General features: G+C 41.3%; 3 protein-coding genes across 3 annotated transcripts; 2 read left to right on the top strand and 1 right to left on the bottom strand.

Moving 5' to 3' along the window:
* Positions 1-1,214: 1,214 nt before the first annotated feature.
* vsig10l2 (V-set and immunoglobulin domain containing 10 like 2) lies at positions 1,215-9,607 on the top strand. The gene is made up of 12 exons (XM_080482916.1): positions 1,215-1,491; positions 2,583-2,939; positions 3,589-3,864; positions 5,276-5,551; positions 6,298-6,585; positions 6,669-6,923; positions 7,002-7,292; positions 7,397-7,750; positions 8,417-8,539; positions 8,633-8,657; positions 8,871-8,962; positions 9,287-9,607. The coding sequence occupies exons 1-12, from the start codon at positions 1,428-1,430 to the stop codon at positions 9,424-9,426; spliced, it is 2,541 nt and encodes an 846-aa protein (XP_080339042.1). The 5' UTR covers positions 1,215-1,427; the 3' UTR covers positions 9,427-9,607.
* A 158-nt stretch (positions 9,608-9,765) lies between these two features.
* On the bottom strand, positions 9,766-14,074 carry chek1 (checkpoint kinase 1). The gene is made up of 14 exons (XM_080482935.1): positions 13,941-14,074; positions 13,628-13,693; positions 12,869-12,983; positions 12,333-12,441; positions 12,129-12,193; positions 11,987-12,056; positions 11,693-11,881; positions 11,404-11,508; positions 11,243-11,326; positions 11,087-11,162; positions 10,845-11,010; positions 10,558-10,689; positions 10,276-10,377; positions 9,766-10,130 (listed from the first exon to the last, which is right to left on the bottom strand). Exons 2-14 carry the CDS (start codon positions 13,690-13,692, stop codon positions 10,035-10,037), a joined length of 1,374 nt encoding a protein of 457 aa, XP_080339061.1. The 5' UTR covers position 13,693; positions 13,941-14,074; the 3' UTR covers positions 9,766-10,034.
* Positions 14,075-15,407: 1,333 nt separating this feature from the next.
* On the top strand, positions 15,408-22,737 carry LOC308121602 (complement factor B-like). The gene is made up of 18 exons (XM_080482917.1): positions 15,408-15,538; positions 16,060-16,260; positions 16,348-16,533; positions 16,707-16,883; positions 16,972-17,058; positions 17,230-17,369; positions 18,280-18,424; positions 18,746-18,871; positions 19,137-19,247; positions 19,390-19,524; positions 19,918-20,015; positions 20,227-20,359; positions 20,489-20,627; positions 20,728-20,804; positions 21,049-21,149; positions 21,229-21,358; positions 21,460-21,509; positions 21,610-22,737. The coding sequence occupies exons 1-18, from the start codon at positions 15,487-15,489 to the stop codon at positions 21,784-21,786; spliced, it is 2,265 nt and encodes a 754-aa protein (XP_080339043.1). The 5' UTR covers positions 15,408-15,486; the 3' UTR covers positions 21,787-22,737.
* Positions 22,738-24,705: the final 1,968 nt, after the last annotated feature.

Raw genomic sequence — 24,705 nt, 5'->3', positions numbered from 1 at the left:
TTTTCTTCAAATTTCAGGGGAGCTGATGGGGGTCAAGGGTCTTGCTCAGGGACCCACAGTGCTTGCCCACCAGTTGTGGGATTCAACCCCCATTCCCAAATACACTTACAAAAAAAAAAAAAAAAAAAAAAAAGAAGATTTTTCACTAATGATGTATTATTTACTTTGGTCTCTTCTTATGAATCGCTGAGGTCAGATCAAACTGTGGGCCGTATCGTCTCCAGGCGACCTTCTGTATTTCAGCCATTGTGCATGCCAAGAGATAGAAACTGATCTCTGTCCTGCATTCATTCATGACAAGCGTCTCACGTTACATACTCAGGGCTCCACTTAACAGTCCACCCTCTTGTTTCCTTTGCAATGAATTATACATTCATCACTAATGCCAAGAATATTTCAAAACACATAATGTGAACAAAAGGAACAGGAATTACAGACCATCTTGTATACTGGAGCTCTCCATGTTTAAATGTTGGCATGTATATTTTCTAAATCTATTTTAATCCTAATCCCATTAGTAGAGTTTGCTCTGCCCTTTCAGTCTTTGCATGACCTTTGAAATTAAACTCAAAAGTACGATTCCATGTAAATAATGTGGTCCGTTATTTCTACCACGGTAATATGAATGTTTGCCTGAGCTAACCTCCTCCTCTTCCTCTGATAGCTGCACAGGATAACATAAAAGTGTTTGCTGTTGTTGCACGACATTACTGTTTGAATAAGATCATAAACGCCACAGCAAATATTCAAAAACAGGTGAAACCCTTTGTGAAATTATCTGTGGATGTTGTTTTTATCAGGAGCACTTGAAATAAAAGTGAAATAAATTGTTGAGGAATGTTGATTAAACGTGGCCTCTCTGCTTCATACAATCGTGCCTTTGTGTGTTAATGTGCAGGCGTGTGTGTGTGTGTGTGTGTGTGTGTGTGTGTGTGTGTGTGTGTGTGTGTGTGTGTGTGTGTGTGTGTGTGTGTGTGTGTGTGTGTGTGTGTGTGTGTGTGTGTGTGTGTGTGTGTGTGTGTGTGTGTGTGTGTGGAAAGCTAAACCGTCCACCTGTGTGTCTGTCCTGTATAATGGATGAGCTCCATATCACTGTGTCATTCTAACCCTGCGGCAGAAAAGAAAGAGGGATGGAGGGATAAAGAGAAAGGAAAAAAAACCATTAATTATTAAACCTAAATCAGTTTTAGTGACCCTCCATCCCTTCCTACTCTCAGTCTGATGAAGTCAGTGCCTTCAACTGGATTCTCCAAGAAACCTGTGGATCAGAGACACGGAACAACAAAGTTGTTCGACACATGAGAGACTCGGCAACCAAGAGCAGTTTTTTTCTGAGGACCGAGAACTGAACCTTTTTGATCAGAGCACATTTTTCTGTGCCGGGGTTTGCTTAAAGAGGTTGTTGGACTGAGAATCATCATGATACCATGGTGGCCCGACTGCTAGGGCTGGCCTTTTTATATCTAACTACCACTGTGGACATTACTCATGGTAAGGGCTCAGCACACGCTTTACATATCTTCAGAACAAACCATGGAAACACCATGTTGGATATTTTGAAAATATGTTATGTTGAACAAAAATACAGACTGATAGAAGCTTGATAATGTACATGTCAGTGTTTATACCAAATAGGATCACATTTCTTACAATGTTGAGCTCAAAAGCTTAACGTTTAGACTGTTCTGGAAATTGTCTTTCACATCTTCTGTACTGCCTTTTGTGACCAACATGCAGGTGCATGTCAAACAATTACAACATGATTGAGAAGTAATTTTTTTTCCTGTTATTTCTAAACCTATACCGTACGAATTGAAACGTTTCGAGCATTTTATGAATTTGCAATTGTGCTAACTGTAGCTTCCATTGGAAAAAAAATCAAATTTCAAATATTTGACTTTATTTGTGTCACAAGCTAAAAATAAATGAAAGTTTCACCGTTTTGAAATGAATTATGAGAATAATGAAAGTTTGAATGCTACATTTACAATTTATTGCTACGCACCGGTGTGTTGCAAAAAAAAGACAATGAGTTCAGAATTACAAAAGTATGTTAGTATTTTCATGATTATACTAACATTATACATGCAACATGAACAAAAAAGTGTATTCAGTGGCGCTACTAAAGAGCTCATTGTAGTGACGCTACTATGTTGAGCTCTTCGGTAAACAAATACAATAACTTTCTGACTGATTTTGCACATATCTTGTTGTGGCCAACAACGGTGCATCAAAACTTCACTTGTGTATATGTTGTGTATCTGCAACTTAATAGGGAATACATGTAGATTCCCGACTCATTTATTGTTTGGGTGTAAGAAGAAAAGAATGTGTCCATTGCAGGCAGCAGACTATGGGAATAGATAAGGAAGAAATCATAGCATGTTAGGTAAAACCAAACTAGAAATGAAGAATCCATGTCTTTGAAATGCCTTAACAAAATGCCACGCTATGCCTGAGACCTTTGGTGAAATCAATCCTGCAATTCAACACTGGCAGTGCACACAACACCGTCATCTTCTTTTCCATTGCAGCCACACGCACGGACGGATATTAACATGCATGTCTCCTCTCTCCTTCAGCCATCGATATCAAGCACAATGGAGAGGTGCAGTACCAGAACAGCAGTGTGTATGGCGTGCTGGGCAAAGCGGTGATCCTGGAGTGCGGCCCCTCTGTACCCGACATGTACTTGTGGAGCTTCATCAAGCCTGGAACTGAAACCATAAGAGCTGTGATGATTAACGTGGGGAACGGACCAAGAATCCAGAAAGTGGCACAAACTCTGGGGCAGCTGACCACAATTTCAAACAGCGCAGCTTTGAACATTGACAAGCTGTCTCTGGCTGCTCACGGCACGTACACCTGCCAGGCCTTCTATGAGCAACAAGACGCAGAACTGCTATTAATTTGGTACTCTGTGAAGCTCTTTGTCCGAGGTAAGACACCCTGCACACAAATATACGTTCTCTTCTTAAGCAGGGCCGTAGAACTGGACAATCGTCGGCTATATTATCGATCACTGCAAGCGAGTCAGAAAAGCTTGTGCAAAGAACAATTTGCTGTTTATCCTAAATGGAACAGTTTGAAATATCTTTCTCCAATTTAGATGATACAACTCCAAGCCTTTATCTGAAACCAGGAGAAGTTAAAAGTTGCTCTAAGCGGTGTTTCTCAGCACACTATAATCTTTGTTATGGAAGTTGATTCAACATAGATTAAATCCAGATTAATAGTTCAATTGTCGGATGCTCATTATTCAGTTTGATGGCCCATGACATGGCATCACGTTCACATATAAGAGCATTTTAGATTCGTCAATTAATTTCATATCTATGGAGGAAACTGGGGTACCTGGAGAAAACCAATGAATACACAGGAAAAACATGTAAACTCCACACAAAAAGATCCCCAACACAATCTGGACTTGAAATGGGGACCATCTGGTAATAATAATAATAATAATAATAATAATAATAATAATAATAATAATAATAATAATAATAATAATAATAATAATAATAATAATAATAATAATAACTTCACAGCATTATTCTGTAAAAACACCTGCCTGTGTGTCTGATGCAGTCCCGGTCAGTAAGCCTCACCTCCTGGTGAGCGACGCCTCCCCGGTGGAGGGCTCCAACATGTGGATGCGCTGCAGCCTGGACAACGGCACCGGGCCCATACAATACGTGTGGCAGCACGAGACCCGCGAGGGCAACGTCACCTTCTTCGCCCAGGGCAACAGCAGCGTCATCAATGTGACCGACGTCAACCGGAACCACACCGGCTGGTACCGCTGCGTGGCCAGCAACTCGGTGAACCATGAGACGTCCAACCGCCTGTGGCTGGACACCATCTGTAAGGACTACATTTAAAGTTTCACTTCTCCATGATTTAATTATGATGAATTAATTATTAACGGAAAATAAATGTGTATGTGTTTTATCCGGCCTGCTGGTGAAAAAGCTTTGGCCAGAACATTTTTAGCAAAAAACCTTATTATAGGGATTATGTAATTTTCTTGGGCTTTGACTTTTTTTCCATCAGCAAACGTTTATTTTTTCTGTCATTTGATGTGGGACTCAACACAAAATTAACCTCCTCAGAAAAAGTAACATGTCTTTGATCTATAGGAGTGTTATGCTTCTTTTATTTGTGTAGTCACATGGCACACATTTAATCTTAAATATGACCATTAAATTGCTACCATATGTATTATAATATATATATATATATATATATATATATATATATATATGTATTTTGATTTTATATATGTATTTTGATTTTTTCTTTTTTAAAGGTCTTTGTTTAATTAAATATTGTTTACCAAAACCCAAACATAACGTTTTTTTAAGAAAAGAATCTAATAAATTGTCTATATTTTTCAAAAGATCAAAATATGTAAACTGGACTGATGTTTTGAAAAGCCCAATCCTTTTCAAAGTACAATTTGTGCTGCCTTCAGCGTTGACGTCTTCACAGCTTCACTCTCACAGTATATCTATAAAGTAGTTAGGGAGCAGACGTCCACTGCTTCATCATTGATGTCTGGATTTGGGTTTCAAGTGTCTTGTTATGCCCAACATTATTAAAACAGTGTGACCACCAGTAAACAAGTTGGTAAAACAGTCAATACTTTCATTGGGGGGGGGGGGATGGAGTTAATGTTTTCCTTGACCGTTTTTACACAAGACTGAAGGTCATCCCATGAACTGGGATGGACCCTTCACTTAAATTGTATGATATCTGGTCATCTGTTCTTCTATCATTATCTATTCCTGAAGACTCTTTCTTCTTTTAAGTTGAAACTTTGAATGACTGACTGAAATGCACTTCTCAGGCTTTAGCCACCCCGAAGGTCACTGGCGAGCAGAAAAAAAAAAGCTCTCTTTTGATTACCACACAGCAGCAGACATTTTCTTAAGAAATTCAAGCAATTAGCAACTGAAAACTCAGAAGTCTCAGAGCTCTAAAAGATATTTGATCAAGAATTAATTAACAGCAAGCTGAAAGCCAATCTCGACCAGGATAAAGCTGTCTCTTGGTATCCCTGGCTATAACATGTTTGTCGTTGAGTTTAGTGACAAAAAGCCCCAAACTTTCATGTTCATATCTCATCTTTGATAATAGGCTGTATGCATGAGTTAGGAACACTTCAAACGGCTGCAGGAAGAACGAAGGAAAAACGAAGCAGGAAGTGGTGTTGTGCAGATTACATGTTTGTGTGCTTCATTTCTTCTGCGTGTCCCTGTTTTTCTCTCCTCAGTCGGACCAGATGTGCCCCACATAAACGTGACTCCATATAGTATTACAGAACGCGGCTACTCGGCCCTGGAGAGAGACACTGTTTCCCTTCTGTGTCAAGCCCAGTCCAACCCACCCAGTCAGTACGTCTGGTACTACAACAACAACCAAGTCAACACCGGGCCGCACTTCACCATCACCAAGGTTCTCCGCATGCACACCGGCGACTATGCCTGCCTGGCGCAGAACTCCTACCTCAACACTCGCTCCAAAAAAACCATCAGCCTGACTGTCTACTGTGAGTGTGACCTCTGACCTCGGACTGCATCGACCACCTTTGTCTGTTAAACCATGAGCTTGACCCCTGACCTGCGCTTCTCTGTCTTGGTAGTGAAAATTACAAAGAGACACAGTTAAATCTTTCTCGTTTGTCATTTTCATTACAAGACGATGGGAAGTCTATCCATCTTTGGTTATCATTCATTATCATTAGCTTTGAGTCTCTTCAATACATTTCCCAATCATTTCACTTCCAAATAATCACTGTGTTTGCTGTGCAACGCAGAAACTTCCTTTGCTTCTTTTGTTTTCCTTTTTTTCCATACACCAGTTATCCACACAAAGTACACTTAGAAGCAGCAATTTACACACTTCACGTCTGCATAGCAACACCCAGACACACACAGCCGAGTTTGGAAGTCCTGCAGAGCTATTCTCCTGTTGGGACCGTTGGAGAAGTTGATGGACTCTCTGGCAGGTACCTCGCTGTGATGTCACAGCAATGGCAAGCGTTGGTTGTCTCGAAAGCTGGTGCTTGTCATTAGTTCTCCTGTTTGGATGCTGCGCTTCTAACTCAGAGCATCTTGTCACTCGGATGTTTGATGTCTCATGATAAAGCATATTTCATCTTCTGTAATATTGGTGAAATGGTGCACAACTAATTTTGAATACTCGCACTATAGGAACTCTCTCTGGCCCTAATGACCTCATGTAACCTCCAGTTTGCACATTACTATCTTGTTACTCTGTATTTTATCACCACAGACCCACCTGACGGCTCCCCCTCCTGCTCTGTGGAGCCGGCTTTGAATCACACCTCTCTGAGGCTGCTCTGCTCCTGGCCCGGAGGATTTCCTGCCCCTTCCCTCCACTGGACTGGAGACTTGGTACATGCACAACAAGACGATGCCGACAAAGGGCAGCAAACAAATCCACTCACCAGAACTGCCATGTTGCTGCCCTCTGGAGGCCTGACTCCTAACAACAGCTTGTTTACATGCACCGGCTCCCATAGTGCCCTGAAACAACCTGCAGAGTGCAGCACGCGCACATGTGAGTGCAGAAATCACAGCAAAGAACAATGTTGGTTGCGTTTTCATTTGTTATCTAAACCTTTTACACTTTCCTTTCACCAGATATTCCCCCTGCTGAGCCTGTGTGTTTGGCTTATGTTACTAACAGAGAGTATCTGATGCTCTCTTGCTCCTGGGATGGAGGGGCCCCAAAAGCCTTGCTGTGGTGGGAGGGCCCAGGCGGCCAGAGCAAAGGCGGAGAAGAAAACTCCAACATTCTTGTTCTGCGCTATGGCACTGCGCGCAATGGGAAGCCATACACCTGCCACGCCATGCACCCACTTCTAGTCCAACCGAAGACCTGCAACCTCACACTGGGTCCGTGCCCATTGTCTCAACGTCAACAAATGCCTCACTTGATTTTCAAAGTAGTTAATCGGAGATTCTCTCGTACAGAGGCGCCGGTGTTGTTCACGCAGCGCAGAGTGGTGTCTGTGTATGAGGGAAGTGACGTGCAGCTCACCTGCAGTCTGAGAGCCAACTACCTGCCCACTGACGAAATCACCTGGTTCAACAACCAGGGCGTCAACATCCGAGACACCTCCAAGTACAGGCTGCTACAAACCTCCGCATGGGCCAATCTGACTGTGAGAGACACCGACGAGACCCTGGACAGTGGTGAATACAGGTGCACCACCCACAATGCAGTGGGAGGAACCGACATCAACATCACATTAGTGGTTAATAGTAAGATATCTTTTACACAACGTATATTTATTGTTCAGCTCATAAATGTAATGAGATGCATAGACAGAAGGTGTATATTTGTGTTCTGCTTCTTTCTTTTCCAGGATACCCAATGCCACCCAATGCCACTCTGATCAGGGTGATGTACAGCAGCAAACTCCGCAACGAGGTGGAGCTGGAGTGGCGGGTGGAGAACGAGGAGCAGGGAGGGTGGACAGGCTTTGTGCTGGAGCACCGATGGGTGTCCGAGCGGCCGGGAAGGAGGGACAGCAGGAATGAGTCTGAGGGGCAAGGAGTGGAGAGGATGAGTACTCCAGCCTGGTACCATACCTTCATCCAAGATCCCGATGTCAGGATTCACATAATCGGAAGACTGACGCCAACTGTCAAGTATCAGTTCCGTATCAGACCGATTAACCGCCGCACCATCGGACATCCGTCCTCAACAAAGACTCCAGGTATAGTTAGCAAGTGAGGGAAATATTTATTCTCTGAAAAAAAAAGAAAAAGAGAGCTAAGATTGTGCTACGAAGCAGAAGTTATAATGGATAAAGGCAGAAAATGTGCAGAAAAAAGTTTTATTTTACTTGTTGCTGACAGGTGAGTTAGGACATGTGATGTTATGCTACAATTGCTGTTACACTGACTCTTATGACAATCTAACATGTTTTCTTTTTTGTTGTTGTTGTTGTTGTTGTTGCCCACTTAGGTGAAAGACTCATAAACAAACAAGAAGCACATACAAACAAACACACACAGCTCATATCTTCAACTTCCGCCCTCTATATCTTCTTCCTTTTCCTCTGTGTGTTTCTCTTTGGAAATTCCTTGTGATGATTTTAGAGCTAGATTGAATCATTTTAAGGAAGTTAGTTGTTTAGGTAGTGTAAAGGGTGTTGTCTATCAAAGGTCAGAGGTTTTCAACTCATGTGCTGTTGATTTAATAGCTAATCCACAGCTTAATTTATCATCAAGCGCATTGTATTATGGTTTGTATGGCAAAGAGCTGATGCTCTGAGAGCAGCACTGACATGGGTTGAGAACCACTCCAGATGTTCATAGAACGTGACAGCGGTGTTGTTGAGGTGTACTATTTTGCAAAGTGTAACTGTGATGTGTTTCAGCGGAACCACGCTCCAATTTGTACCCCGCTGTGATCGGATCAGCGATCGGTGGGATGCTGTTTGCAGCCATTCTTACGGTGCTGCTGCTAATCTACATAATCCGCAATCGCAACAACAATCCCAGTGAGTCCCTCGCATTATAAAGATATGCCCTGCAGACCTGTAAAGTCAGTTGTTGTCACATTAGATTATATTATTGTTCTGTGTCTTCCTCAGGGCTGCATGACATGCTGTTTGGCTCGTGAGTATTTGTGCATGTTTGATTTGTTTGCATTCGTGTACCAAAAATAGGAAAAGTCCTGCAAAAGTTATTCCTTTCCCAAACTTATTTACACAAAAACTAAAAGAGCTGATACTTAAATTTTCTTCCTTCATTTCAACCATTTACTTTCTAGATATTGTTTATTACTAATTACCTGGATAAATAGGCTTTCTATTCTTTTGGTGTTTTCAGGCAGCTCAGCCAGTCGAGAGAAAACATAAATTTCCCAGAGGACGAGGTCCATGGGTCGGATGGGGGACGGATTGGTGAATCACCCAGTCCAGGCAAGACAAACACACTACACTTAATTATTCATTTATCCTTTAAGCTCCAAGCATCTTTTGTCTAGACTTGTTTTGGAGAAACAAATGCTTGAAAGGCTGCCATGAGTACCAATACAAGAAAGTAAGTCATCGTCTTGCTCAAGTTTAAAGGTATGGTCTTATATATTCACCATTAATGGCAGCCGCAGTTCAGCTAATGTTCATTCCATCGATACAAATAAAGCGCTTAATATGATCATTTTTCCCATACTTCTATACCAACATGCTATTGTGTTAAACCATCAGCAGTCCACAATACTGAAACATGACTTTTGTCTCTTCCAGGTCCAACCATTCTACCCCGTGCTGCTTCCCCCTTCACCACCTCGCCCCTGAGTGTCCCCCCGACCCCGACAGCCCCTCCCCTTGGAGATGACAACGAGCCCGTTAATGTCACCATCACTGTCAAAACTACTGGCTCCTAATCAGATGTGAGACAGTCATTTTTTCTGGGGTTGACATTTTGGCTGGTTGTCTTTTTTTGGGGGGGGTTCTCCCCGGCTTCAATGACTGCTACTTCCCCTCAACGCCCCCCAAAACTGAGTCATTTCAAGTCTGGATATAACCTAACCAATAATCTCTACAGTAAAGTACACATGTTCATGGATCAGTCTAGTTTCTTTTCTTCCTTCAAAATGGTAAAAAACTGGGTACATGTTTCAGACTGAGTTATTAAGCCTCCATGTTTCCAGGAAGTGAAAACTAAACGAAACACAGTTCAGATAAAACAGTTCGCTCTTCATAATGACTCCTATTGTGTGATTGCATTGCCTGAATCAAAACATTTAATGTACAATGAATGTCTTTAATAATATATTCTTGAAAGGGCTTCACACCAATATGAACACACACACACTAAAAGAACAACTACATAATATTAACCATCACATGAAAAAGACAAGTACTTGGCTCAAGTTTTGCCTCTTCATCATCAACAACACAGAGTTTGCACACAGCAGTGTACAGAACATGTACAATATACAGGTCATCACTTCAATGTCCATTGCAGGGTGCATTTGTTGGAAGCAGCTGCTCAGTTGAGGGGAAGTAAAATCTTCTGAGTGCTGACGATGTCACCGAGCTTCTGTTTTATCTTCACAAAAAGCCGCTTGAACTCCAACCCGTCGCCCTGGAAAAACACAAGAGAGACAACTTAAACAAAAGCAGCGCTTTTTTTTATTTTTTTTTTACACACATTTAATTCAAGTAAACTGAGACAGTAGTTTTACTTTCAATGTGCTAAATAGAAATAGAACATTTATTGTTAGTCTCACCTTTGACAGTCTGAAGTCGAGCATCACCCGCTGATTCATGTCGAGCAAATAAACTTTGAAGATGAGTTTATTGTTGCGTTTGTCCAGCGTGCTCACCGTCACCTAAAGGGGAGAGAATACATTATTATAAAAGGAAACCATATTGGTGGATTATTATAGCAGCTAAAGGAACTTTGGTATATGTGACCTGAAATGGATTTAATAAAAAAAAATAAAAAAAACAACAACATGCATATACCTGCTGAAAACCTCAGAATTATGTATACGTCAGTATGAATGTACCTGTTTGCTGCAGGTAAGTTTGAAGCCAAGTGCCAGGCCTTCACAAGTGTCTTTCAGGGAAGATAAGGAGGCATCAGCATTTACAGTGGTGAAGAAACGAGTCATTCTTCGCACCAATCTCTGCCAGGGTGACTATTCAAAGAAAGAAGGATGTTAGAAGAAGTGGGGGGGGGGGAAAACAACATGTTTGTTGATGCAGGAAATTAGTTGTTAGAATTGTAATAAATATTTATACATTACTCAACAAAAACAACATTAAACCAGCATCGCACCAACTCTGGATTTACCTGACTGGCTCCTGGCGTGCAAAGTAACTGACTCCCCAGCAACATGTGCTCCGGTTTGGTCGGCTGCGAGAAGCTGACCTGGCCTCCGGGTTGACCGATTAATAAGGCTTCTAATCCAACCGCAGCAAGATCAGGCTGAGAGCTGGAAAACTGCATCCTGTCGTCACTACAGAGAGAAGAAAATGGCTGAGATGAGCGAAGAAATGAGACTGAAATAACGCAGGAGGGACGGGAGCTCGGACCTGTTGGAGCAGGACGAGAGTCCCACATCAGACCGAAGACTTTTGTTCCCTCCTGAACTTAAAGGATCCCTCACGCCTACAAAAAGAAACACACACACGTCAGTCCTGTGAGCTCATCATCTCGTAGGGACACGTCATACTAGACTTGACACTCGCCTTGCGTGAACCAGCGGTCCTTCTGTATGTCCGCGATGGTGATACGCGCATTTGGACTCGCCGTCAGTAATTTAGACAACAAACCTGAGGAGAGAGGGTGACTAGAAGGTCACAATAATTTAGAATTAGAAGTAATTAAAGTCATGTGAGTTGGGACTTACTAAGAGGCATTGGTTGTATTTTCTTCCAAGGAGTTAAGAACGTTTTCTTCTGCAGCCAGTCGGAATACTCCTGACAACTCTCAGTCGGCTGGTCCCACGGCAACTCTGGCAAGACAAGCAACACAGACATGGTCAAACAGCCAAGAGAAGTTTCATGAGCATTTTGCTTTTTAAGTAAATGCAGTTACTTTAAACTGACTGATTAACAAGATGGTCAGTGTTATCAGGTGAACAGAAAACATGCATTTCTGAAAGCAGGTTTGAAGGCACTAGAGAGACGTAAGGTTACCTCCAGCCAGCATAGCGGTGAGGACGATCCCACAGGCCCAGATATCAGCAGGCTGAGCTTTGTACGCCATCTGGCTGAGCAGCTCCGGAGCTACGTAAGGTAGCGTTCCACAGAGTCGACTCAGGGGACGCTCATTTCCTTTGAAGCGAAACACGGTGGCCAGACCAAAGTCTGATAGCTTCAGGTCATCTTAAAAAACAAAAACAAACAAACCAAAAAAAAAAAAAAACAGTTTGTGGGTATAATTATGAAAACATGATAGTTTGAACAATTCAAGACAAATCAGTCTCCTACCTTTGTCATTCAGCAGAATGTTTTCTGGTTTTATGTCTCTGTGGGTGATGCCAACACTGTGGAGGTATTCCTGTAAAGGTGGAGCAGGTCAAGACGCGCAGAAACAAAAGCATGAAGTCCCATTGAGATACACTTCACTCACCACCGCCGCCATCAGCTGCAGGAAAAACCTGTGAGCGTCCTTCTCCGGCATCCCCACATCAGGCTCTAACCAGAAAACAAAGCAAACCCAGAGAGGCAGCTTCAACGGCCAAGATGATTTTAATTTGCACATTGCTTCATTTTTGGTTTTAATACATCAGTTTATCTGCTGATAAGAAGAGAAGATTTGTGCCATTTGTTTTACCGATTCTGTCGAACAGCTCTCCTCCGGAGCAGTACTCCAGGAAGAGGTAAACAGTGGGTCCTTCCTTCCGATGGCCAAAAAAACGAACAACGTTGGGATGGCTGAGCATCTTCCAAAGCAAAAATATCAAATGGAGACATCAGCGTGACATTACAATTCAATTCAATTCAATTCAATTTTATTTGTAAAGCGCTAAATCACATCAAACATCTCAAAGCGCTCTTACAATGATAGAGTACAACAGAACCCAACTAAACCCTTCCAAAGCAATCAGATGTAACAAGCAACAGTGGCCAGGAAAGACAAGACAAGACAAGAGCTTCATTGTTTTGAATTGGACTTGATGAGAAAAGCAAATGAAGATTGCTCATTAAAACTAAACATATGACCGTATGCTTTGTAAAATTCTGTACGCAATCTTTCACCCTTTTTTTTTATTTTAATTTTTTTTTTATTTAAATCAACATATATCTCACTACCACAGTGAACAATGTCTTATTTAGCACCAGTTTAACTGAAGGTTAAAGCTGACCTACCTTGTGGACACAAATTTCCTTCCTGACATTTTCACTGCACTCTTTAGCCTGTGAGGTGTCGATCACCTTTAAAGCCACCGCCTCCTCAGTCTGTCTGTTTACCAGCAGCCTCACTCTGACACCGGAGACAACAAAAGGAATGATCAGTTCCAACAGCAAAGACGAGCGAGGGGAGGTCAACAAAAGCAAGACCATGACATTTTAGTTTATTGTATTTATCAAGGACTAAAGCAAAAGTGGAACTGATGAGATCTTCCGAGAAAAACTATTATGTTTGAGTCGAACACATTTATTTAATGGAAGAATTCATTAATAACAATTTAGTCACTGATTAGCTTAATTTGCATGTTCCTTAACTGTGGGAGGATGCTAAGCGTACCCACAGAAATGCCAAAACAGAGAACGTTGCAGAAAAAATTTAATAAAATTACAAAAACTTGGTCCTTACAACAAACAGCATTTTCTTATTCAATGAGCTGAAATGTGAAATTAGTTGTAAAAACAGTGTATATGTATAGTGTATATTTAATCGAATTTATTAAATTGATGTGGGACAAATAACTGAGGTGTGCCACCACAATAGTCTTTATAAATAGAAAGTTGTTCATGTTTTAAAGTTTTAAGTTATGCAGCTTCTTCTGATGTATTCACACTGAAGGCTGACATGTTCTAAACTCAGCAGCATCGCGCTGCTCGAATTCTCTTGTATTTGCTGGTTCTTGTGAAAACATTCTGCAGTGAACAGAGGAGGACTCATACTCTCCGTAGGCTCCTTCTCCCAGAGTCTGGACCAGGTCCCAGCCCTGCACAAAGGGAACCGCCATGCTGCGGCACAAACACACACGGTGAGACTCAGGCGAGCACAACGTGACACGATCTAATAATGATGTATTTATATTATTTTCCACAGCATAGTAAACACCATCAGATCTCCACGTGGAGCCAGATCTCCCTAAACCTGTCAAGATGTCGCTCTCTTGGAGGAGACAGTCAGTTAAATTCCATGATGCGCCACAGGAGCCAGAGAAAGTCGTAAAAGTTACCGACACGCAGTTGGAATAGTCTGTCTCACCTGCACGGCGTTTATCCACAGCAGATGTTTTCCACAGCAAACTTCGAGCAAATACTACGCACACGGTTTCAAAGTCTGAAACTTCAAGATCTCTGTCACGAATCTGGCGCGGGAATGTTTCATTGAGGGTCACTTCCGCCTGGTTCGTCACTTCCTGTTTATATTTGGCGCCCTCTTCTGTCGAACATGAAAAACACACCCTGACCAACGCCGAAACAAACGAGAATGAATAAATTCAAAATCGACGAGTTGAGGCTTTTACAAACTTTTGGACACAATTGTGTTTAGTATATTCACGAGGGATCAATTGATTTTTGTTGATTTGTGTCAAAGTTGAGACACTGAAGACACAAAAAAAATGAAGATTTTCTTACAGAAAACAACTATGAACTTTTCTACATTTTCCTTTCTCAAATACGTGTTTTTTTTTCACAACCTGCTAAGTTGAGTATAAAATACAATCCAATTTAATCTCGAAGTTTCCATTTCAAAGTAAAATGTGTCTTTTAAAGTGCCACTTTCAACCAGCCCCTCCAGTCAAAGCAGTGCAAGTTTACACAATAAGATGGTGTACCGTGTCACTCAAAGAAGCAGCAATAGGAATAAGTTATAAAGCAATGACTGGGGCTCATTACTCAATGGTCTTTGCTGGTTTACACTGTGGCCTGCAGGCCTAAATGAAACTGTTTTTTTCAGTGTGAATACACAATGTGTCACTTTGTAGGATTTCAAATGGCCCCATATGCAAAACTTCTGTAAACAAGAAGAATAGAATAGAACGACAGACTAGAATGGACACATGACTTCGGGTTTCTTCTTTCTGGCTCCCTAAGCTCAGTTGCAAGGAACCCGTTGAAAGTGCTACATGAATCAGCCACAATCACAGTTCAACCAACCTTCTATGGCTAAATAATCAATAGATGAACCAATGCGTCAACAACTAATGTCTCTGGGTTTTGGGAAATGATGAAAATAAATGTTTGTCCTTCTCCTCATTTCCCGATACTCTTTTGGCACCATGTGACTTTGTGTGTCCACATAGCGGAAAATCCAGTTTAAACATAGCAAAGCTGTGCCCTACTTAAATCCGAGACACACTAGACAGTAATATTTGAGAAACCGCAGCCACATTGAGCAGGTAAACAGTACAGCATTCATGTGTTCATAATGTTATTAGTTAAATCTTTTCATTTTGGGGGGGAAAAGTTTCAACATTTCTCTTCAGGTTGTATTTATTTGTACATGTATATCTATTTAACCGTGGGTTCTAAATATGTACAGTTAAAATGTCCCTCCCTAGTTTTTAAAGAATCATTGTTGAATAGTAACTTACAACTGAGGTGACGGTACATTTATAGGAATCTTTCAGTTTTTGTGACTTTTTTGGCATACATTGATCTGCTTTTATTGGTTCTATCGTTAATGATTAGCAGGATGTTTGTTGTCCAGCCTCTTTCTATGAAGATCACAGTTCATTTTGTAATATATCCACAGCTTCTCTGGCCCTCCGTCTTTTATAAATAAGTTTCTCACTTTGAGGTTCAACATGGAAATTTCATGGAGTTTATTTGTTGTTATCTCAAGTTTCCTCTTAATGGGTATGTATAGACTTTTTCCCTTTAAATTAAAAACATATATTATGATTTCAAATGTAAAAATTTCAAATACTGTTTATTTTTCTGAGTTCAGAAGTAGATATTCTATATGATACAGAACAACCATATAAGAATCATGCGAAACAATCATGTCTTGAATATATATGTTAATTGTGAACATTTATTTGATGTGGAAAAATATCAGACTTAATAAGATTTCAAGTCCCAAATTTTCAATATTTCAAAGGCCACTTCATAATGACATTGTATGGTTATTTTAACAAGTATATAACTACATACGAACTATATATATTCCAGTTGAGACGTGTACTTTGAAAGCGGTGTAGTGGTTAGCGCTCTTCACTCATTGAATGCCCCTGGTTCGAGTGTATGTTTGTGGTTTGCCTGTTCTCCCTGTGAGCATTTTAACCTCGAACTCTGCCTTTCCTGCAACAGGAAACATGTATTTGAGGCTAAGAAGTGATTCTAAAATGCAATCGTATCATACAATTTCTTCTTTGGAGGTGGAGAGGTTCAAAGTGACTGCAGTGAGGATGGTATTGGAATTCAGGGGGGCAATTACACACTAAGCAAGGAGCTGCAGACCGGCAGCATGTTGGTCTACCACTGCCCTGAAGACTACTACCCCTACCCGGCCTTGATCCGTATGTGCCAAGACAAGTGGAGACCACCACCCAAAAGATTCACACCGCAGAGTTGCAGACGTGAGTAACATAACAGTAATTCTCACCTTTTTTTTTTGTCCCCCAGGCTGCATGACGACTGACCACTGTTTTTATTTTGTTTCACAGTTGTTGAATGTCCTGACCCCAACGTGCTGGAGTCCGGAAGTGTGTCACCTCCTCAGGAGAGATACTATGTGGGCAATGTGACCACGTATGAATGTTACTCTGGATACGCAATGCGAGGCTCCTCCAGGCGTGTGTGTTTGAACAATGGGAAGTGGAGCGGGCGCACCACCATCTGCAGCAGAGACAGTAAGTCCTCACTTGGAATTGACTATAATTTCAATTCAGTTCAATTTTATTTATTGATTTATTGATTGATTTTTTTTTTTTTTTTGAAAGGTACTTATGTCTCATTTGTGCTTCTTTTATGACTTATTCTGGACATTTCTTCTCATTTATATATGTTTGATCTCTTGTTAAAGCTACAGGTATCTGTGCTGACCCAGGTATTCCACCCGGTGCTACAAGAACAGGAAGCATATTTGAATTTAATGACGTGGTGGAATACCATTGCAACGGCAAATTGTTTTTGGTGGGATCCCAAACCAGAGTGTGTCAGGAGAACGGCCAGTGGACAGGCAAAGAGCCAGCGTGCTACTGTGAGATAAACGCCTGCACATTGTTCCGCATTATTCACCTTTTCACAATTAATGCAAACTTCTGTTCTCATCTGTTTATTTCTTGCAGACAAATACACTTACGACACTCCGCTGGAGGTTTCAGAGGCATTTGGGAGTGCAATCAGAGAAAGCCTCACCGCTTTAGAGTCCACCGGTGAGTTTTCCATGTTGGTCGAAATGTGTGGGTATGCACCAGCATTGTTATCTTTGTTATTCTCGCTGCCTAAATTATAAATAAAACTGGTGGGATCTTAATATCTTCTCATGAGATATTATAGACAAATCATATCGATCTTGTATTTAAGAGTCTGTTGTTGTTGTTCAGATGACACACAGGATGGAAGAATAATCAGAATTTCCAAAAATGGGACGCTGAACATCTACATCGCTGTGGACATTTCGGAGAGCATTAAAAAGGACCAGGTTGAGCAGGCCAAAAAGGCTGTCTTGCAACTTATTTCAAAGGTGAGAAATCTCAGCTGCAACACATCCTGCAGGTTTGTATTGGAATTGTTATTCCACTCAAAGATATAGGATTTCAAATTCTTAATAATGGAAAGGCAGACTGCCACAGAGCTCTGTCTTACAATATGCTGAACTTGCAGTCGGTACCACTGTACTTGGACCAGAGTTATATTAGGATAACTCTGCTGATTGTGGGCTCAGTTTAAGGGCCTGAGGATGCAGGCTGGGTGAAACTACAGACGAGGGCTGGCATTAAGTTTGCTGACTTGTTAAAAAGCATGTTAGAAATACTGCAATCGGTCAGACTAGTCTGGACATTTAATCAATCATTTGATCTTATGAGGAATTAACAGACACAAGACATTGCATTGAACAAGACAGAAGCAGCCAATCATGTATCTGAGTCAACATTGTTATGAAGCGGCTGGCAAACCTCAGTATTTATTCGTTTTTTTGTTTTTCTTCCTCAATAGTACTCTCCATGTGAAACAAGGGGAATGCCAGCAAAACAAACTGAATAATGCATGACGCTTCTTGACACCCGACACACTTTTAGAAGCACATTTGGCACACTGTGCACATGACATGTACACACTTAATCTCATTCAATTTGGCTGCCAGCAGGGCAGCCCATTAGAAGTAAATTTCATTATGAATTACAAATCATAATCTTGACTGATGCCTTTTGGCTCCGGTCCTTTTTTGGCTCGGTGTCAACGCACACTTCAGGAAAAGCTCTCTGCTGATAAATGGATCAATTACTTTCACAAAATAACAACCATAAGCAGTTTGAAACACACAGAGGTGTTGCGTTAACAAAATACCTCACGGCAGTTTCACAAGTTAAACATGTGTTCACAAAATAGTGTCAAGAGTTCGAAAGAGATCATTTTCTTTTACGTGTCCACAGATTTCATCCTTCAGTGTGACTCCAAACTATGAGATAATCTTTTTCGCCTCTGAAGCATTTGAAATTGTCAACATTCTTGACTTCCTTGACGACGGAGTGGATCTGAGCGCCGTCAAGAAGAAGTTGATCGAGTTTTCAGCAGACGGTGAGACAAACACTCTGAGCTCAGATGTGGACATTTTAATCCCAAACTGGAAATTGACGCTTAGTTTTACATTGTGTGTGTGTGTGTGTGTGTGTGTGTGTGTGTGTGTGTGTGTGTGTGTGTGTGTGTGTGTGTGTGTGTGTGTGTGTGTGTGTGTGTGTGTGTGTGTGTGTGTGTGTGTGTGTGTGTGTGTGTGTGTGTGTGTGTGTGTGTGTGTGTGTGTGTGTGTGTGTGCGCCTGTGTGTGTGTGTGTGTGTGTGTGTGTGTGTGTGCGCCTGTGTGCGCCTGTGTGCGCCTGTGTGTTTATGTTTTGGCTCATAGGCAGAAACCATGGAACAGATCTGGCCAATGTCTTCAAAAAGTTCCTGGAGAAAATGGCGATCATACAGATTCGAGCTGGAGAAGCTTTTAAGGAGCATCGCCATGTCTTTCTCATTTTCACAGATGGTAAGGTCAGACTTTCGTTGTCATGCTTGAGCTTGTTTCCTTGAAATAGTTTGTTGGTAACAGGTGTTGGGATCCAGGATTGTGTTAGACAGTGATTCCCAACCTTTTTCCTGAGGAACTCAAATTGTTACCATTGTAAACGTGATTCTATAAAGTTATGTATATGTAAATGCTATATCTGTAGGAATCGAGTGGGCTTCGAGACCTCTCATGAATCTTCGGCGCCTGCGTGTCATTTTAACTCATTGCTGTGTCTCCCTTGCAGGGGGGTATAACATCGGGGGGTCACCCGCACCAACTGTGTCAAGGATAAAGAACATGGTGTACATGAACCACACCTCCAAACATGAAAAGGAAAACAGAGAAGAATATCTTGGTAAGTTTAACTTCTGATTTGTGCACGTTTTGTCCTCCACCTTCTTCATTTTATGGTTACACAACCATCGTTTTGCAGCTTCAGTGCAGATCAACTCGGCAAAGAAATCCTTACTCATCTGCTTTCTACCGTCGTCTTACAGATATTTATGTTTTTGCCATCGGAGAGCAGATCTTGGACAATGACCTGCAGCCACTGACTGCAGGGACCGGAGGCAAACATTACTTCAGAATGAAAAACATCAACAATCTAAAAAAAACTTTTGACGAAATAATTAGTAAGTTTGTTTCCGGATGAAATCTTCTGTTTGTTCTCCATCTATTTGCATGTCAGAATTCACTCCCGCCTGCATCACCCAGCATCAGATTGACACAAGGGAGAGATTATGTTTACAAGAGGAGGCCTGCAGGGCTCTCTTGTTTCCTAAAGTACCCTCTATTATTAATCTGACACCTCTGATGTATCAGAGAGGAACAGATATGATGAAGCATCCCACAGGACATATAATCTATTGTAATGGAATGAACTCCCAGAGCTGACTCTTTAAGTGAAGTAAATGTTCAGTTTCAACATCAAGGTGCTCCTGTACAGTGATGTGTCTATATGTGTATTTTCTTTGTAGAATGTGGGGGGGAAAAAAACAACTTAGTTTGATTTTTGTTGCGTGCAGATGAGGAAGACGTTAAAGGACTATGTGGTCTTCACAAAGATTATGAGGTAGACCTCGACAGGGAACAGTATCCGTGGTACGCATTCATCACTGTACAGGTAAGCGTTATTTCACTCCCGATGTATTTTCATGAAATGTTTCTGGTGTCACAGCAAGGGCATCCCTGGCGCGGCCCAGCCACATGTCCTCTTTTTGGAAATCAAACTCTCTCTATAGCAATGTCTTACGTAAGCTTTGTCTCAGATCCACTGTGCAACAATTTGCCTTCTAATTCCTTTTCACATATTTCTTCATCATTTCACATTTAAGAATGAAGGAGCTCCGAGGAAGTGCTTCGGCTCGCTCGTGACGCCAGAGTTTGTCCTCACCGCCGCTCATTGCTTCAAATTTGGTGATGAACCTCGTCACGTCACAGTTGAAATTAATGATGGACAGGGCACAGGTAATCCAAAAAAAAAAAAAAAAAAAAAACCCTCTTCAGTAAATGGCATCAGTGTTTTCTTTCACACTAAAACAAATTAATGTACTTCGATTATGCGAATATTTACAGTTTCCACTTTTTTCTTTGCAGTCAAAAAAGTCATAGACTTCAGGGAACATCCGAAGTACGACGTTAATGCCAAAGTGAAGGAGGGCGTGAAGGAGTTTTACGACTACGACGTAGCCCTCATCCAGCTGGAGGAAGCTGTTCACATCTCGTCTTTGGTGAGGTGAGCTGCTGTTGCCACCTTAAAGTTGTCGTTTACGCTCGGGTTTGACGTAACATGCACTGTCCTGCCTGCTATGGCGCCTCTTTCAATTCATTTGCAGGCCGATTTGCATCCCCTGCACTCAGGAAACCAGTGATGCTCTCCAACTGGTCGGAGCCTCCACTTGCAAACAACAAGGTGAGGCGATACCATCACATGTGGTGATGTTTTGTTGAACAATCTTGTGCATTCACAGCAGTGAGCTACTCTACAAGTAAGGATGTTGTTTTGGTGCCTAGAAATATTTATTTTCACTAATTATCTAACGTTAACCTAAATTTTCTGAAGGTATGTGAGTGCCATGTTCTCCTCTGGTAATTGTGTGGTCTTGCATTCCGATCAAGGAAAACATTGCTCTGTTCTGTGCATTCTTTGTTCACAGAACAACTTCTGTTAACTACCCATCTTGAAAAACTCAATTTCTTGACAAGGAGCAACACGGGAGTAAGCGAAAAGGATGTCTTCGCCAAGCTTGGCAATAATGTGAGTACTCCCACTGAGCTATGTTGTGCCTTTTGGGTGTGCCAGTACAAATTGAAAATATCTGATATCTTTGATGCAGAGAAAGGAATGTATCAAACATGCACTGGATGCACCGGGGGTAGATACGACTAATCCAGAGGTGGCGGTGACAGAAAACTTTCTTTGCACTGGCGGCCTATCCCATCACAGAGATCATATCGCCTGTACAGGTGTGTTCGTTTCCTGAGCAATATTCTGCCAGCGAATGATCTATGTTCTCATCAACAGTGGCTCATTCTTATGCTTTCCGTGTGTGTATTTGTTGATTCAGGGGACTCTGGAGGCGCCGTATTTAAGAACTATGAGCATCGAACAATTCAGGTGAAAACTATGTGCAGCGACATTCACACGGTAGCAAATATTCAGTGATTGCTCGGACACAAGAGAGACTCGCTGACTTCCTGGTGCTTTTCCCTCACAGATCGGCGTGGTCAGCTGGGGAACCAAGAATCTGTGCACGGCGAGAGGCATGGTCGAGTCAGACGAAACCTCCAGAGACTTCCACATCAATCTTTTCAGAGTTGTCCCTTTTCTCAAGTCTGTCCTCGGAAACGACACCCAGAATGTTTACGCATCGCTTAAGTTTTTGAGTGAATAAGTACACCGGTAGTGAGTAAAATGAATAAAGTAACAATAACTCATTGGCTGGATGATGGCTTGTTGTGAACTTCATGCCCCCTGTGAGCTCACTGCAGAAACGGTTTATCTCTTCGCAGTGGCGCTTCAGTTGAGGAAAGCATTCAGGGCAATGAGGCTGAGTGTATAAACCATCCCCTCCTCACTGAATAAACACGACGTATCAGTCTGGGAAACAGTGCTTGTAAAGCAAACATCATTTCAGGCAACAATTATTAAAACATTTTTATGTTCAAACAGCTTTTTTTGTGAAGCAAATTGCCTTTTCCAGAGCATTAGTTTCCAAAAACAAAGCTTTGTTTCATATAATGATGTATGTGGCACACAGTTGATTTATTCAGAATTGCAGGTTATTGAACGATTTCCCTCCATTAGGCTTTCCCCAAAGCCACATCAATGAAAAAAATGGCTTAAAGAATTACTTTGGGCATTAAAAGGTTTCATCCGAACTTTTTAATGGCCGCTCAGCTTTGCTGATAGAGCCGTCCAGCTCTCCTGGGTCAGTGACTCAGGGACGACTTCCAGCTCCATGTGCAGCCCTGCGCACTGCGGACACTCAGTCTGGAAACGTGCCAAAGTCACATCATTCACATTTAATCTAGTAGAACTTTCTAGATATATATTTTTTTCTTCTTCTAGTGTTTTAATAAAGTTGTTTCTATGTGTTTCTTCCTTTCTAATGAAAACAAATGGATTTTGTTGTTTTTTTTGCTGGTGGTTGTAGTTTTTACAGTCCATTACATTACAAATGATTTACTGCAGTCACTGCCAGTTTTCTGGCTTCAAATCATGTTATTTCACTGTGTAACAACCAATCCTGGGCCTTTTCTCTAAAAATGTGCATTTAGCTATTCTCTTTACTAATGCATATTGGCCATAACCATTATATATAAACATTAACGTTTGGATTGTCTGACATGGTGAACCGCCTCCTTCATGTGTAAGAGAGTTTCTGTGTGTGTGTGTGGGTGGGTGGGTGGTTGATGTACTGGCCTCCCTCTGGGAACATTCATCTAGTTTCCCTTTAATTGGGAGAGAGGGAGGAGCTCTTTGTGATGAGAAAAGAAGGCAGAGACAGAGGAAGACAGACTGTTTGAGGAGGAACAAATGGGGGAAGCTTAATTGAATGAAACCCTCTTCTGGTCTGAGATGCCATAAACAAAGAGGAAATTTAAACCGAGGTCCATTCCTTATTGAATCCCTCCTGAGGAGCCACTAACCCCTCTGTCTTCTCTTCGATTGTCCAGAGCGCCACAATAATGCTGGTGTCCTATATCAAGCCTTCAATTTAAACAAAGCTGAACCCTTCCACCGAAATCAATCCACAGATAAACTGATTAGCCGAATTTAAATAGAGCAGTTTTTCGCATGAGGATAGTAAATTTCGGGGCAGCCTCCCTCAGCATATTCCTGATGTGGCATCTTGCTGTTTAAACTCTGGCTGATCTGTCTCTCTGCAAGCTCTAAATCAACCTTATGGCCCATTTCAGAAATTACTGCCATTAGGAAATGCATACATCCACTTTTCCTCCATTTGTGCCCTGAAAAGCACATCACGTGTCCATCGTCGAACAGTTTCTGCTGAGCCCACTGCTTGAATATGAAATTACACAGAAGAACCAGGAAACCACCTTTTGTTGCTGAAATAGATCCATCTGAACATTTGGCCATAAGTATCTAAAATTAAAGCAAGCCAAGAAAAGACTCTTCTGAAACGTTTTTCCCATCATGAAGGAAGAGGGAGAAGATTGATAACACTGTTAGCCTCGCTGAGCTCAAACACTGGTGACTAGAGTCTATATAGAAATGATATCCTGTTCACCTAATGTGGAATAAAACATAGCTACACTTGGCAGAAGTTGATCATTTAAAGCCAATTCTGACAACGATGTATAACAACACAATGTGCCCTTCCTTGTTTATGATATCCTATTTTTATGTGCATCATTTAATAATACTTTTGGGTACTGCTTTTATTGATTCATTTCCCCTTATTGTCTATTATTGTCTGTAATATATCACTGTTGGGAATTTCTCATCTTATCTTAATTAATTACATTATCTTACCTTACATTCACCACAGTTTGATAGTTGCAGCTTCTTTTTGTCATCATTTATTTGTTAAACCGATTTGGAGAAGATGTTGTGTACAAATCTGCATGACTGCACAATTGCTTCACAGTACATGCAGTGAAAATACTGAACAGCAATAATAAATGTTTTACTCAAACAAAGTATCGCTTCAGCGGAACTTAATGAGAGAATTAGACCTTCCTAAACAGTGCTGACATTTCAGCTGAGCGGTCACAGCATAATAATACAACCATGTACACCTCACTAAGACATCCTGAGTGAGAGACTGTCATTAAAACACATAGGTGGGATTTCTCTTTGAGATGTACTGTAAGTCATAAATACAACATCCAAACATCATGGATGTGGCTTTATGCATCCACAAGTGTATTGTTTTTGATTATTTCTTTGTTGCGTTTATTATTTTTTGGAAACAAATGTGAATGCCATCTCCTGTTGCAATAAGATATCAACATGTGTGTGGCTCCTCCACACAAACCTGAGGTGCCCGTTTGTAAAATGAATAAAAAGTTAATTAATCAATATGTGCTGTTTCTGACTTCAAGCAGCAAACAAGAGTAAACAGCAAAGAAAGGCTTGTTGACTCTTCGTGAGCTCATCCGACATACTGATCTCTGCTGCTTATCCCACAATGGATGTTTTTTTTTTTTTTTTAATAAATAAGGCACCTTTTAAAAGAGAATAATTACAATCATAAAAGATGTATTGCCAAGAGGCATAGATACAACAAAGAAATAATCCATCAAACGTGAATGTTCTTCCAATGTATTTATCCAATATGTTTGTA

This window comes from Lipophrys pholis, assembly GCF_963383615.2.
Source record: "Lipophrys pholis genome assembly, chromosome: 16".
NCBI lineage: Eukaryota > Metazoa > Chordata > Actinopteri > Blenniiformes > Blenniidae > Lipophrys > Lipophrys pholis.
This window is presented reverse-complemented; position numbering and strand designations above follow the sequence as displayed.